The 12,748-nt window shown below is 45.9% G+C and overlaps 2 protein-coding genes across 7 annotated transcripts in view; both read left to right on the forward strand.

Moving 5' to 3' along the window:
- Positions 1 to 12,748, forward strand: part of clcn3 (chloride channel 3) — a 235,118-nt gene that overhangs the window by 204,456 nt on the left and 17,914 nt on the right. For all 6 annotated transcript variants that reach the window (XM_068029278.1, XM_068029283.1, XM_068029280.1 and 3 more), the window contains one exon: positions 7,047 to 7,263. In XM_068029278.1, the coding sequence (XP_067885379.1) occupies positions 7,047 to 7,263 (217 nt within the window). The remainder of the gene's footprint in view (positions 1 to 7,046; positions 7,264 to 12,748) is intronic.
- Positions 1,689 to 7,040, forward strand: LOC137368939 (uncharacterized). Its single transcript, XM_068029285.1, has 2 exons — positions 1,689 to 1,876; positions 2,007 to 7,040. The coding sequence occupies exons 1-2, from the start codon at positions 1,869 to 1,871 to the stop codon at positions 2,719 to 2,721; spliced, it is 723 nt and encodes a 240-aa protein (XP_067885386.1). The 5' UTR covers positions 1,689 to 1,868; the 3' UTR covers positions 2,722 to 7,040.

Consider the following 12,748-nt stretch of genomic DNA (forward strand, 5'->3'; position numbering starts at 1 on the left):
TCCCCTTGTTTCTGAAGGTGGTGACTGTGCTTGGTCACACTTCCACTGGAAGTCCTCTTGCACCTCTTCCAAGTGGTCATCTATTATGTGTGAACCTAAGCAGTCGGCAGGCTATTCAATCATGAATGCATCACCACTGAGCTGTCTTAGCCAGACATCCACATGCACGTATTCCAGCTACAGTCACAGAATAGTAATCAGGAGCAGGGAAAATCAGCCCTTCTTTCTCGTTATGGTTTCTTCTCCACACACTCCTACCCTTACCTATTATGCTTTCACCACTGCCCCTTTCTATCACTACTTGAGATCACTGATGAATCTTTCCTGTTCTATACTGTCTGATGTGGTGCATTTACCCACTGAGCCATCTGAGGGCACTCAAGCCATGATATGAGGGGAAACTCAACTGGACCAGCCACAAAAAGGCCATGGTTGTTAGAGCAGGTCAGACTCTGGGTATTCTGTGATGAATAGCTCACCACTTGACTCCCCAAAGCCTCTTCACTGCCTACAAGTTATTAGTTAAGAGTATGATGGAATATTCTGCATTTGCCTAGATGGGTGCAGCGACAACAATACCCAAGAAGCTCAACACCATCCAGGACGAAGAAGCCCACCTGGCCAGTGTACCCTTTCCACCTTCTTAAACATTCATCCCCATTGGCATATCATGGCTGCAGGGTCTACTGTCCACAGAATATACTGCAGCAAATTGCTAAGCCCTTCCCATCAGCAATTTCCAAATCGGTGACCTCCACCAGAAGGATAAGGGCAGGAGGGGCATGTGAATGCCGTCACCTCCAGATTCTCCTCCAAGTCACACACCTTTGTGAGTTGGAAATATTTCACTCTTACTTCAAAGTCACAGGGCAGAATCTTTTGGAGTGCCACAGCATTCCCGTTGGCGGGACTGGAAGTTGTTGTAACTTCAGCTTCCACTACAATTCCGTTCCCGCGTGATTTTGTATTTAAATTAGCCATGTGGCGATGGGCCCGAGGAACACGTGGGATCGTGTGGCGGAGGCGGCCTTTCATTGGTGGAACCCGCCATCACTGCCCCAAGCGTCATGATCGCCACAGATATAAAACATTCTGTGCTTGCAGCCTCAAGGATCAGCAGCTTTCCTTTCATGTAAGTATCTTCAGAATAACTTAGATTGAAGCTTTTACTTAAATCAAAATGTTTTTGCCTCCCTTATTTTGTGAAAGTTACCACCAACTTCATATTTATTTTCCCGACAGCCAAAGTGAATCAAATGATAGCCTGCAGGCAGCGTCCCGCCCCACGGTTCAGTTATGGCTCCCTGCAGGTTCTCCTCCAGGCCATCAGGAAAGGTGGGAGGTCTACTTCCCTGCAAATGGAGTATGAAGACCCTCCCACCTCACCAAGGCAGCCTGGATGGAGGTAGCAGAGGAGGGCTGTGGGGTTACTTGTAGATCATGGGTGCGGTGCTACAAGCGCATCAAAGTCTTCAGATCAGCGAGGATAAGTGGTCCTGGCAAAGCTGCTCTGCTTTCTTCCATAGCTCTGTGTCTTTAAGACAGAGGGTACACAAGGAATGCAGTGGAATGCGTGAGCACCTTTGGTGCCATTCACGAAATGATGTTGCGCCAAGATGAACATTGACATTGGTTATGTGATATCATACGAAAGCCAATGCAGAATGAGTGATGTTGATGCATGTATGCAATGGTTGTGATGCATCATTTGCCATGTCATTAAATTTGTCTCCTGCAGGATAAATGAAGCCACAACCAGCGAAACCGTGCTAAGACGGGAGGAGGGGTCCTTGACATAAGGCTGTTGACCACAGCTGAGGAGGAGGCTTCTGAGATCGTGCAGGAGGAGGGAGGCAGGGCGAGCGGAGATGGTTAGGTAGGAGCCATAAGACATAAGGATGAAGTGTCATTTCTGCTCTTGTAGCCATATGTGGAAACTGAAGATAATTGTATGAACTCATGTGAAGCACATGCTTAAAGTGCCTCTGTTTGTGTCTCCGCTGCAGGTGCCCGCACTCGAGTCACAGAACGCCACATGGCCCAAGAATCCTCCTCTGGGGAGGAAGAAGAAGCCAATGCCCCAGAGGGTGCACTGTCACCTGCCTCTTCTTCCACCTCTACAGATACATCCACATAGTCCACGGGGGTCGGTGGGTGCTGGTGTGGTTTAAGATTAGAATCTGGGTCACAAGCTGGTGTGCACGATACAGACACGTCCAGCAGCTGAGGGAGCATGTTCCAGCTGGGTCCCATGACAATCGGAGGACTGCTGGGCACCAAGCATCTGCTCAGCCTCACGGCTGTGATGATCCTCTGTTCAGAGCCATGGAGGGGTCCATGCAAGCAATGACATCTGCTATGTCCCAGGCATTTGAGCGTATGGCTTCCTCAGTTGAGAGTCTGGCAAGCCTGGTTGAATGCTCGATCCATAAGCAATCTGACCTGCACTCAATTGCTGTTGCCTTGGGCTCCATGCAGCAGAGTCTAAGGAAGACGGGGACAAGGAACTTGGACCTCCCTCCAGGTGCTCCTTCCCCTCAGGGAGCCAGGCAGGTGCCATCGTGCACACAGATAGAGGAGTGGCAGCTGCCCCAGGACCTTCCTCTCAGGACACCCCAGGGTAAGTGGTTTCTCGTCCCCTCCCCTGACATTGACTCGCTTACCTCCAGCAGGCAAGTATACGGGGGATACTCAAGCATCATTGCTGCCGACCCCGAGTAGGATGGAGCCATCCAGGCCCCGTTCCTCCAGAGGACGCCCATCACAGTCATCCACAGCAACGGGGCAGCGCACTAAGCAGACTGCCTCCACCTCAGCTGCTAATGTCGGTAAAGCACCTAAACGTAGTGGCAAGAAAAGAAAATTGAAGCAGCTCTGAGCACAAATGTGGCATGGGTGCTGTACAAATTGTCACGATTCAAAAGATTTATGAATACATTTTTATTCATGCAAAATTTGATCCACTCTGTAATGTTTTGCTTGCTTACAGATGGATACAAAGAAGTTTATTGGAGGTCTATGGCAGAAGCGCAATGATGTTTGCAAAGCATCTCAGGAAATATCCAGCGTCCTTATCTCATTGGAATTTGAGCCTTCGCACTTCAATGATGGCTCTTTTCCTATTGATAATTAATAACTTTTTCCAATACTGTCATACCTTACTTTTGTTTTCAATGGTCATAACTTAACTCTGCTCGCAGTGATGCATAGTCACACTCGTCGTAGCCCATAGATGACTTCAAATGCCAGTCACATTAAAATGCAGCAACACTTCGATAAGATTGCAGAGATGAATAAGACCTCATGCTAAAGGGAATTTCTGGGGGGAGCTATATTTCTCCTCCCAGCGTTCCTTGTGGATGTGGCTTATTGTTAGCTGAAATGTGCATAAATGAGGTTCTCCCTAATGTTCCTTGCATGTCTCTCCATGGTCCTCATATCGATGACTACATTGTTGTCCTCTTTCTCACCCTCTTCATAGTTATCGTCATCTGAGGAGGACTGGTGTTCCTCGTGTTCCTCTGCCTGTAGAATGTTGCCGTGTCTAATTGTAAGGTTGTGCGAGGCACAGCAGACAATGATTACTCATGTCACCCTCTGTGGCACGTACTGAAGAACCCCTCCAGACTGGATAAGGCAACGGAATTGCACTTTTCAGCATGCCAATGGTTTGTTCAGTGATGGCTCTGGTGGGTGTGTGAGCAGCATTGTATATCTTTTTACAGTAACTCTTGGCGATGACGAACTGGTGCCATCAACCATGTACAAAGCGGATAACCCTTGTCACCCAGGATCCATCCGTCTACTTCGGCTGGTTCTCGAAAACTGCTGGCAGCTGGGGGTTCCTCAAAATGTAGGAGTCATGACAGCTTCCTGAAAAGCTTATGCAAGCATGCATGATTCTTCTCCTGTGGTCACCAACCAGTTGTACTTTTAAAGAGTGGACGTCTTTGCGATTGACAAAGACAGTAGGCTGGCCCCAGGGAGCTCTAATGGCTACATGAGTACAGTCGATCACTCTTGCACTCTAGGGAAGCCAACGATGGTGCCAAAGGCCGCAGACCTTGCTGCCTCGCTGTCCTCATCTGTGGGTAAGTAGATTAAATCATTAGCAGATCGATAAAAGGCATTGGTCACCTCTTTGCACCTGTGGGTTGCAGACTACGAGATGCCACATATGTCGTCCGTGAATCCCTGGAAGGAGCCACTGGAGAAACAGTTGCGTGCAGCAGTCACCTTGACGGCAACTGGCATGGGATTCCCATCGAAGACGAGCTGCTGCAGGTCATGCTGCAGGATCCTACAAATTTTTGTGCTCATTTCACCAGACATCCTTAGGCGTCTCAGGCATTGCCTGTTTGACATTTGAAGGAAATATGTCCTTGTCCTGAGGATGCCTGACGTGCCAGTCTTTGATAAGGCCGTTCCTCGATGTTATCATTCGGAGCATCCTCACCTTCCTGTTCTGCCTGTTGCTGGCACTCAGGCATCATGAGTTGAGGGAAGCGAGCCCTCCTTAGTCTCTCTCTTTGTTCTTCTTCCACTGGTACTAGACAAATTGGGTGTATGAGACCCATGTCGCGGTGGCTTTTCTGAACAATAAGTAGGTGGAGTGTGGCGATTCAGCCCTCTGTTGCTAGTGAGCTGAAACATCGAGGCAATGAACAGCTTCCTCATATCTGCCTTCAAATTGCAACCAAGCAGAAGACATACTCACAGTTGTTTGCCTCCCACTCTCCTTGCAATCCTTGAATCTCCACTTGGTTTCCATTAACATTGGAGAAGATGATGCACGCGGAATTCAGGGCAAGTCTCCCCATCTTCCAACCTCCTCTTGCAACCTTCCAGCTTGAACCCATAACCCTTGACCGACCCAATATTATCGTTACCTTTCCCTCCGTTACCATTGAGCCTCCCCCCATTACCATGCACAGTGTAGTCATCAATGTATTCATGCCATCCCTCCTCCCATTCCTACTCCCTTTACTATCGACATGCCGACTCTTACCCTTGAACCTTCTCACATCGAACTGAACATTGTTGCCAAGTCCTGTTCCCTCCAAGTGAAGCTGTCGAATACCCACCCATTAGTCTTGACCTTCCCCACCCTGCCCTCCCCCCCCCCTTGCCCTCTCCCCCCCCCCCCCCCAACACACATTTGCCCCCCTTTGACTGTGACTGTTCCCTCTCGTAGCCAGTATCCTCAGTTTGTCCCATAGCTTCCGAACATTGACAGCACTCATCCCTCTCTTTAAGCCCTTGCCAAATATCTTCACGCAGTACTAATCTAATCCACCCACCACCCCCGCAGCCGACAAAATGCATCTGCACCATCAGCATCAACCATTCAACAACCTGAACACTCAACTCCACCCTCCCCTGCTCCTCCTTGTAGCCCCCACCCATGCCATCTCCACCATCCCCTGAGATGATGCACCCTCGCTGGTGTGGAGTCTGGAGGCAAACATCCATTCCAATGCTGGCGTTAGTTTAGCAGATGAGTTAGAGAGAAGCGCACAGTCCTGAGACTCAACAGCACAAATCCGACTATTGCATGCCTTATTGAAACATTCCTGAACTGGGTGGCACAGGAATATTGCTCACTGTTCATTTAATCTGGCAGGTAGGACTGAACTATAACTATGAGTAGGGTAATGAGTATTCATGTTATTTAAAAAAAGCTGCAATCCCCCAGCGCACTGGAGGAACTCCAGAACACCGGGAACCCACCGTCGACTTAATTCCTCTAAAATATCCCACCATCGGGAATCCAAAACACCTCCTGCATAATTATTTAGCCCCGCATGCCACCAAATCTGCAGCATAAAATTGCCCCCACTGAATTAAATTCCTGGCACTCCCTTCCGAGCCGCACCGACTGCAGCAGTTCAAGAAGAAAATCCACCTTCTAAAGCGCAACTAGGAATGGGCAATAAATGCCAGCTTTGCCATCAGCGCCCACATCCAAAGAATTAATTTTAAAAAGCACATCCCCAAACAGTAATTAGGCAAAATTGTGTGGGTAGAATGAAGGAAGTTGCATTTGAAACAGGCACAGTGGGCAGACGTGCATTAATTTTTACTGATCATTATTTAAAGGGAAGCAAACCAGGGGGAATAGATACCTGGCACGCCACGTCAAATGAGTGTGTTCATCTCAATAGGTTGATCTGACACTGCAAGAAAAGTTGCAGGATGGAGAAATGTGGGGTTAAAAGAAAAACTTGAAGAAACAAAATTATCATAAAAAGGATGAAAAGCCTGCAGCATGAGCAGAATAGCAGAGGGAAAGTTGCAAATCTGAGGAAACTCCTCCACAATGAATGAAACTCTCATCACACTGCAATTTCTTTGGGGAAAAAAAGTGCTTCCGATAATGTGGGGCGTCCAATCTGTTGAGCAGTGGGTTACCTCTTTAAGTTGCAGTCCCCCAAAGCAGTAAGTTCCTGATTGCAGAGGTTGATTGAAGGCTGGTTGCTTTGTTGCAAGGAGGTGGAGAGGATTAGCAGGGGTATTATTACCTTAGTGACATTCTCACATATTCTCTGATTAGCCTTTTTCAGGATATGATGGTGTGATTTTTAGTCACAGGCCACTTTTCTCTTCCAGCTAGGGATAGTGCACAGCACAGGAGAGGTCAACGTAAAGTGAAAGGAGGAGAAAATAATTTTATTGTGCCGCCTTGTTTACAAAGAACAGTGAAAATCATGGTATTCAGCTTTGAGCAGTCGCTCCCAGTGTCCCTTGCCGTTCACTGCTTTCAGTGCAGCCAGTATATTCTTGATTGCTGCACACTGATTGAAAATGACCACTGCAGATACTGTCATCATGATTCGGTAGACTGCAAAGTGGAATAATACAGTGCAATCAGAATGCTTGCTGAAATAATCAAAACCTCCATATCCTGAGCTCCTGACACCGGTGGAGGGGGTGGAGCAGGTGTGCTGTTTAGTAGAAAAGGTGAACAGCTAGAAACCACAAAAAAAGAGTGACATCTTTTGACTGCCATGATTGTTAATTATGATTTTTTTTCTCACTCTGTTTAGAAAATGCTAGAAGAAAACAAGAAGGTATTGTCAGCAGTTCAAGGGTTCACTTTACCCAGCACGCTCCAACACTTCCAGCAGACAGCCCACGCCCACTGAAGCTGAGGAGCATTCTTGACATGAGTCCTTTCACAGTTACAGATCATACGCCTATGGAGATTGTGGTGGACATCTTTCGTAAACTGGGCCTGAGGCAGTGCCTTGTAACTCACAATGGGTATGTCTGACGTGGTTCTGAGTCTTACCTTAGAGAAAATAATGTAATGCATGTGCTAAATCTGGCTGCAAAGAACAGTTGGGATGTCCATACTTACACAAGATAAGGAGTTATTAAGTCGGAGATTATATATTAGAGTGGGTTGAGGATTGGTTAATGGACAGGAAGCAGAGAGTAGGGATAAATGGGGCATTTTCAAGTTGGCAGGCTCTGACTAGTGGAGTGCAATAAGGATCAATGCCTGGGCCTCAACTATTTACAATCTCTATAAATGACTTAGATGAAGAGACAGAGTAATGTATCTTTGCTGATGATACAAAGCTAGGTGGAAATGCAGGCTGTGAGGAGGACACAGAGTCTGCAAAGAGATATAGAGGTTAAGTGATTGGGCAACAAGGTGGCAGATGGAGTATAATGTGGGGAGTTGTGAGGTTATTCATTTTGGTTGTAAGAATAGAAAAGCAGAATATTTTTTAAAAGGCATGAAACTTGAAAATGTTGTTGATCAGAGACTTGGCTGTTCTCGTACAAACAAGTTAGCATGTAGATACAGCAAGCAATTGAGAAAGCAAATGGCTTCTTGGCCTTTATTACAAGGGGATTGGAGTATAAAAATAAAGAAGTCTTGCTAAAATTATAGGAGGCTTTGGTGAGACCACATCTGGAATACTATGTGCAATTTTAGTCTCCATATTTAAGGAAGGATATACTTGCATGGAGGCAGTACAGCGAAGGTTCACTGGATTGATTCCTGAGATAAGAGGGTTGTCCTACGATGAGAGGCTGAGTAAGTTGGGTCTATATTTTCTGGAGTTTAGAGGAATGAGAGGTGATCTCACTGAAACATTCAAGATTATGAAGGGCTTGACAGGGTAGATACTGAGACATTGTTTCTCCTGGCTGGGAAACCTAGAACAAGAGGGCACAGTTTCAGGATAAGGGGCTGATCATTTAGGACTCAGATGAGGAGAAATTTCTTCACTCAAAGGGTTGTGAATCTTTGAAATTCTCTATCCCAGAGGGTTGTGGATGCCTCATCATTGAATATATTTAGGGCTGAGATAGATATTTAGTTTCAGGGAATCAAGGGATATGGGGAATGGACAGGAAAGTGTAGTTGAAGCCCAAGATCAGCCATGGTCATACTGAATGGCGGAGCAGGTTCAACAGACCATATGGTCTATTCCTGCTCCTATTTCTTATATTGTTATGTTTTTACGCTGAGATTTAATGCACAGTTTAAAGCTACATTTCTGCACATTTTTGGTCGTGACCTGGAACTTGCTGCCTACGAGTGTGATGGAAGCAGAGACAATCAATGATTTCAAAAGGAAATTGGATGGCCACTTGAGGGAAATTAACTTGCAAGGCTGCAGGGATAGAGAGGGGGAATGGGACTGACTGGATTTCTCTATAGAGAGCTGACATGGACTCAATGGACCAAATGGCTGTTTTCTGTGCCATTGTGACTCAAAGTATCTGTTGCAAAAAGTAGACAACAATAGAAACGGAGGTGAAGAAGTTGCAAACTATTTTTCTATTTCAGCTGAGAAACCAATTAAGAGAGCGGGAACCGTTAAATCTTTCTTTCTAATTTGCAGAAGCTGTAAGATTATCTGATTTTCCCTACAGGGGCAGTGGGTGCGCAGAGGACAGATACTTCCATATTTTACTTACACACACACACACACACACACACACACACACACACACACACACAGACACACAGAGAGACACACACACACTTTGTCTACAACCCTCAGGGAAAAATCACCATCCCTTTTAAGAAATTCACTCCTTTCTACAGCCAGTTTGGACTTTCTATTGTCTTCTTACCATCATCAGCAGGAAGAAAAAGCTCTTTCTTACTCTGGTTTGGTCACATTTCTTCGAATTAATGCTCTTATCGAACCTCCCATCCATCTGTCACAAAGGCTGAGTTCCCGACCACTCCAGGAGATGCCTAGCTACCACTTGATTGTTTCAGGGTTACACAGTTTGAATGCTCTGATTTCTAAGTCCTGGGAGAAAGCGAACTCAGGCATGGAGCTGCATACGAATCCTGTAGCTAATGACACTCACAGTGCCTAATGGAAACCTCTTGTAAAACTACTGGAATTAAATCTTCTTACAGAGTGGCATTAATTCTGAAGGTCAAAATCAACTTGGCAGCAGTCAACACCTTTACATGGGTGGTTTGAAAAGTCAGTCATATTATGTAGATTGCAGCTACAGTCTCCGCTCTCATCTCACAGTGTGAGCAATTGAAGGAGTGTGGACTCAAATCACACATTCCCGAACAAGTAAGAGATGTGCACACTTTGCTTCCTCCTGTGCTTCAGTGAAGGCATTTTCAAAATATCAGTGTAGGTTTCTCCAGACCCTTATGTCTGCGAGATACTTAACCAACAAGGATGGACTTCATTCTTTCTTCTCCGCCTCAACTACATATCGACTTGATGTTGGCAGTTCTCAGAAGCTCCAGACATCTTCCCTTATTAGTGTTCAGACATCAAGGTCAGCATTTATTGTTCATTTCCAGTTGGTCTCAGAAGGAGGTGGTGGGCCTTCCTCTTGAACTGCATGTTTTTTAAATTCATTCATAGGATCTGGATGTCGCTGTCGAGATTAGCATTTATTACGCACAAGAAGGTGGCGCTGAGCTGCTGTCCTGAACTGCTGTAGTCAATGTGATAAAGATACTCCTGGGATGCTGTTAGGTAGGGAGCTCCAGGATTTTGTCCCAGCGATAATGAAGGAACAGTGTTACATTTCCAAGTCAGTATGCTGTGTGATTTGGAGTTGAACTTGCAGGTTGCGTTGTTCTCATGTGCCTGCTCCCCTTGTCTTCTAGGTGGGAGAGGTTACAGGTTTGGGGGTGGTTTTGAAGGAGAGTTGCCACAGTGGAGATGGCACACACTGCAGCCACAGTGCACCAGTGGTGGAGGGATTAAAAGTTTAAGATGGTGGATGGTTGCTAATCAAATGACTGCTTTGTCCTGGATGGTGTCGCGCTTCTTGAGTGATGTTGGAGTGGCATTTATCCAGGGAAGAGAGAGTGTTCCATCACACTCCTGATTTGTGCTTCAGTGGAATGGTTTTGGGGAGTCAGGAGGTATGTTACTCGCCGCACAATTCCCAGGCTCTGACCTGCTCTTGTAGCCACAGTATTTATATGGCTGGTCCAGTAATGTTTGTAGCCAGTGATGACTGCCTCCCCTCACCAGGATGTTGATGATGGGGGAACTTGGTGATGGTGATGATGCCATTGAATGTCAAGGAGAGGTTGTTGGACTCATTCTTGTTGGAGATGGTCATTGCCTGACCATCTGTGTGGTACAAATGTTACTTGCCACTTATCAGGCCAAGCCTCAGAGTTGTCCGGGTCTTGCTTCATCAAGGAAAGGGACCTCATTTGTCTGCTCAATTTCAACGGTGAATTTGAGCGCAGGATGGAGCCCATTAAGACGTGTAATTAAATTATTGCATGCAGCTATGGATTCAAATATAGCAAACGTATCATCTACATATCAGAAATATGCAAGAGATAGGAGGTTAGATGTAATTCCCTCAAAGACATGTTTCTCATGGAACCCAACAAAGATGTTTGCGAGAGCTGGGCCGAGAGGGGATCCCATGGCAACACCATCTGTTTGGGCATACATGGTGTCATTAAAACTGAACTCAACTGCGCGAGTTGACGAGTTCATAGTTCAAAGAATACTGATTCATGCAATGGTGGTGGGGGGTCTAGATCACCATGATATAGTGCTGCAGCACAAATATCTATGGCTTCTTTAAGTCGTACATTGGTGAATAGGTTAGCAGTGTCAAATGAGCACATGGACACGGCTTTGCTATCGATTTGCAAGTCATGTATGGTCTTCGCAAATGTGAAGGAATCCTTCACCATGTATGTGGAGAACTTGCTCAAAACTCGTTGTAACAATTCGCCCAACCATTTGGCCAATTCATGTTGTGCAGAACTGGTCATACATAAGATGTACTAGTTGAGAAATCTGCTAATGGGTTCTCTCCCACGGTCTATCGCAAACCTACCTTCACTGGTCAATACATGCGTTGGGATTCTTACATTTCCACGTGCTATCAGATTGGCCTTATCGGCAACCTCGTAAATAGGGCCTCAGCCATTTGCTCACCATGCAAGTTTGATGCTGAAATAGGGCGAATCAAAGACATCCTGCATGACAATGGCTACCCTGATCATATCATTTCTCGCTGTATATCACGCAAACTTATGAACGGGCCTAAAGCCGTCAATTCCGGCCCTGAAGAGTGCCCATTCTACCTCAGATTACACTGGAAGGGTAATGTATCCCAAATATTTGAGCAACAGGTGAAGTTAGCTGTTTCACGCTGCTATTATGCAGTAGCAACACGTGTGGTGTTCGTCACTAACAGGATGCTGCCATCAAGCCAAAAAGACGTTCTGCCGATCACATAAATGAGCAATGTGATATATGAATTTCAATGCCAGTGTGATGCTAGGTATATAGGCCGTACGTCCCGAAGACTGGCAGATTATATCAAACAACATGTCCCTTCCGCTGTTCACAACAGGCAAGGTACAGGCCGTACCCAACCAGTCTGTGCTTGCAAAACTCAAAGCACAGTGTCCAACATTAGATGTGTTTCCGCGATTTAAGATTATCGGTAGGGCTTGCAGTGTGGCACATTTGCGCGTACTGGAAGCTACATATATTAATGGACAGGGCCCTGTTCTTTGCAGACAGAAAGAACATATACAAACATTGTGCCTGTTTCAGCTAAACAAAATCAGTGACAGCCGTTCACTGGTTCATTCCTCAGGGCAATGCCTTGACCGATCAGAGTCAAGCTGCCTGGTTTAAAATTCAAACAAAGCTTAACAGTTAACTGTCAATGACCATAAACTGGTGCATTCTCCATGGCAATGCCTCTACCAGTCAGCACTCTCTTATACAATATAGTGTTGTTTTCCCTTACATTGGTATTCTTGCAGATTGTCCTCATGAGTGCAAGACAAAAAGCTTCTACAACACTATTATCAGCAATACTCAATGTCGGAAAATCATTGAAGCCACAGATTCTCAGTCCACACCCCTTGCCCCTTGGGTGGAGTTCTATGCCAGGAATGCAGAAGTGGAAGACTTGCTCTGTGCCGCTCAACATTGGAGCTAGCTGGACTTTGCGTACCTGCACCAGTTCTGTCCCCCCACCCCCCCCTCCCAAATTTTAAATGTTTAAGACTGATTTAGTACAAATATAGAAAGTGGAAGAGCCTTCAGCTGCCTGGACCCTAAGCTCTGGAATTCCTTCTCTAAACCTCTTTGCCTTTCCAACTCTCTCCTTGAAGACACTTCTTAAAAGCTGAGTCTTTGGCTTGGTGTCAAATTTTGTTTTATAATACTTCTGTGAAGCGCCTTGGTACGTTTTGCTACTTTAAAGGTGTTATATAAATGCAAGCTGTTGTTGTTGGACAAAC

This window comes from Heterodontus francisci, chromosome 4, assembly GCF_036365525.1.
Source record: "Heterodontus francisci isolate sHetFra1 chromosome 4, sHetFra1.hap1, whole genome shotgun sequence".
NCBI lineage: Eukaryota > Metazoa > Chordata > Chondrichthyes > Heterodontiformes > Heterodontidae > Heterodontus > Heterodontus francisci.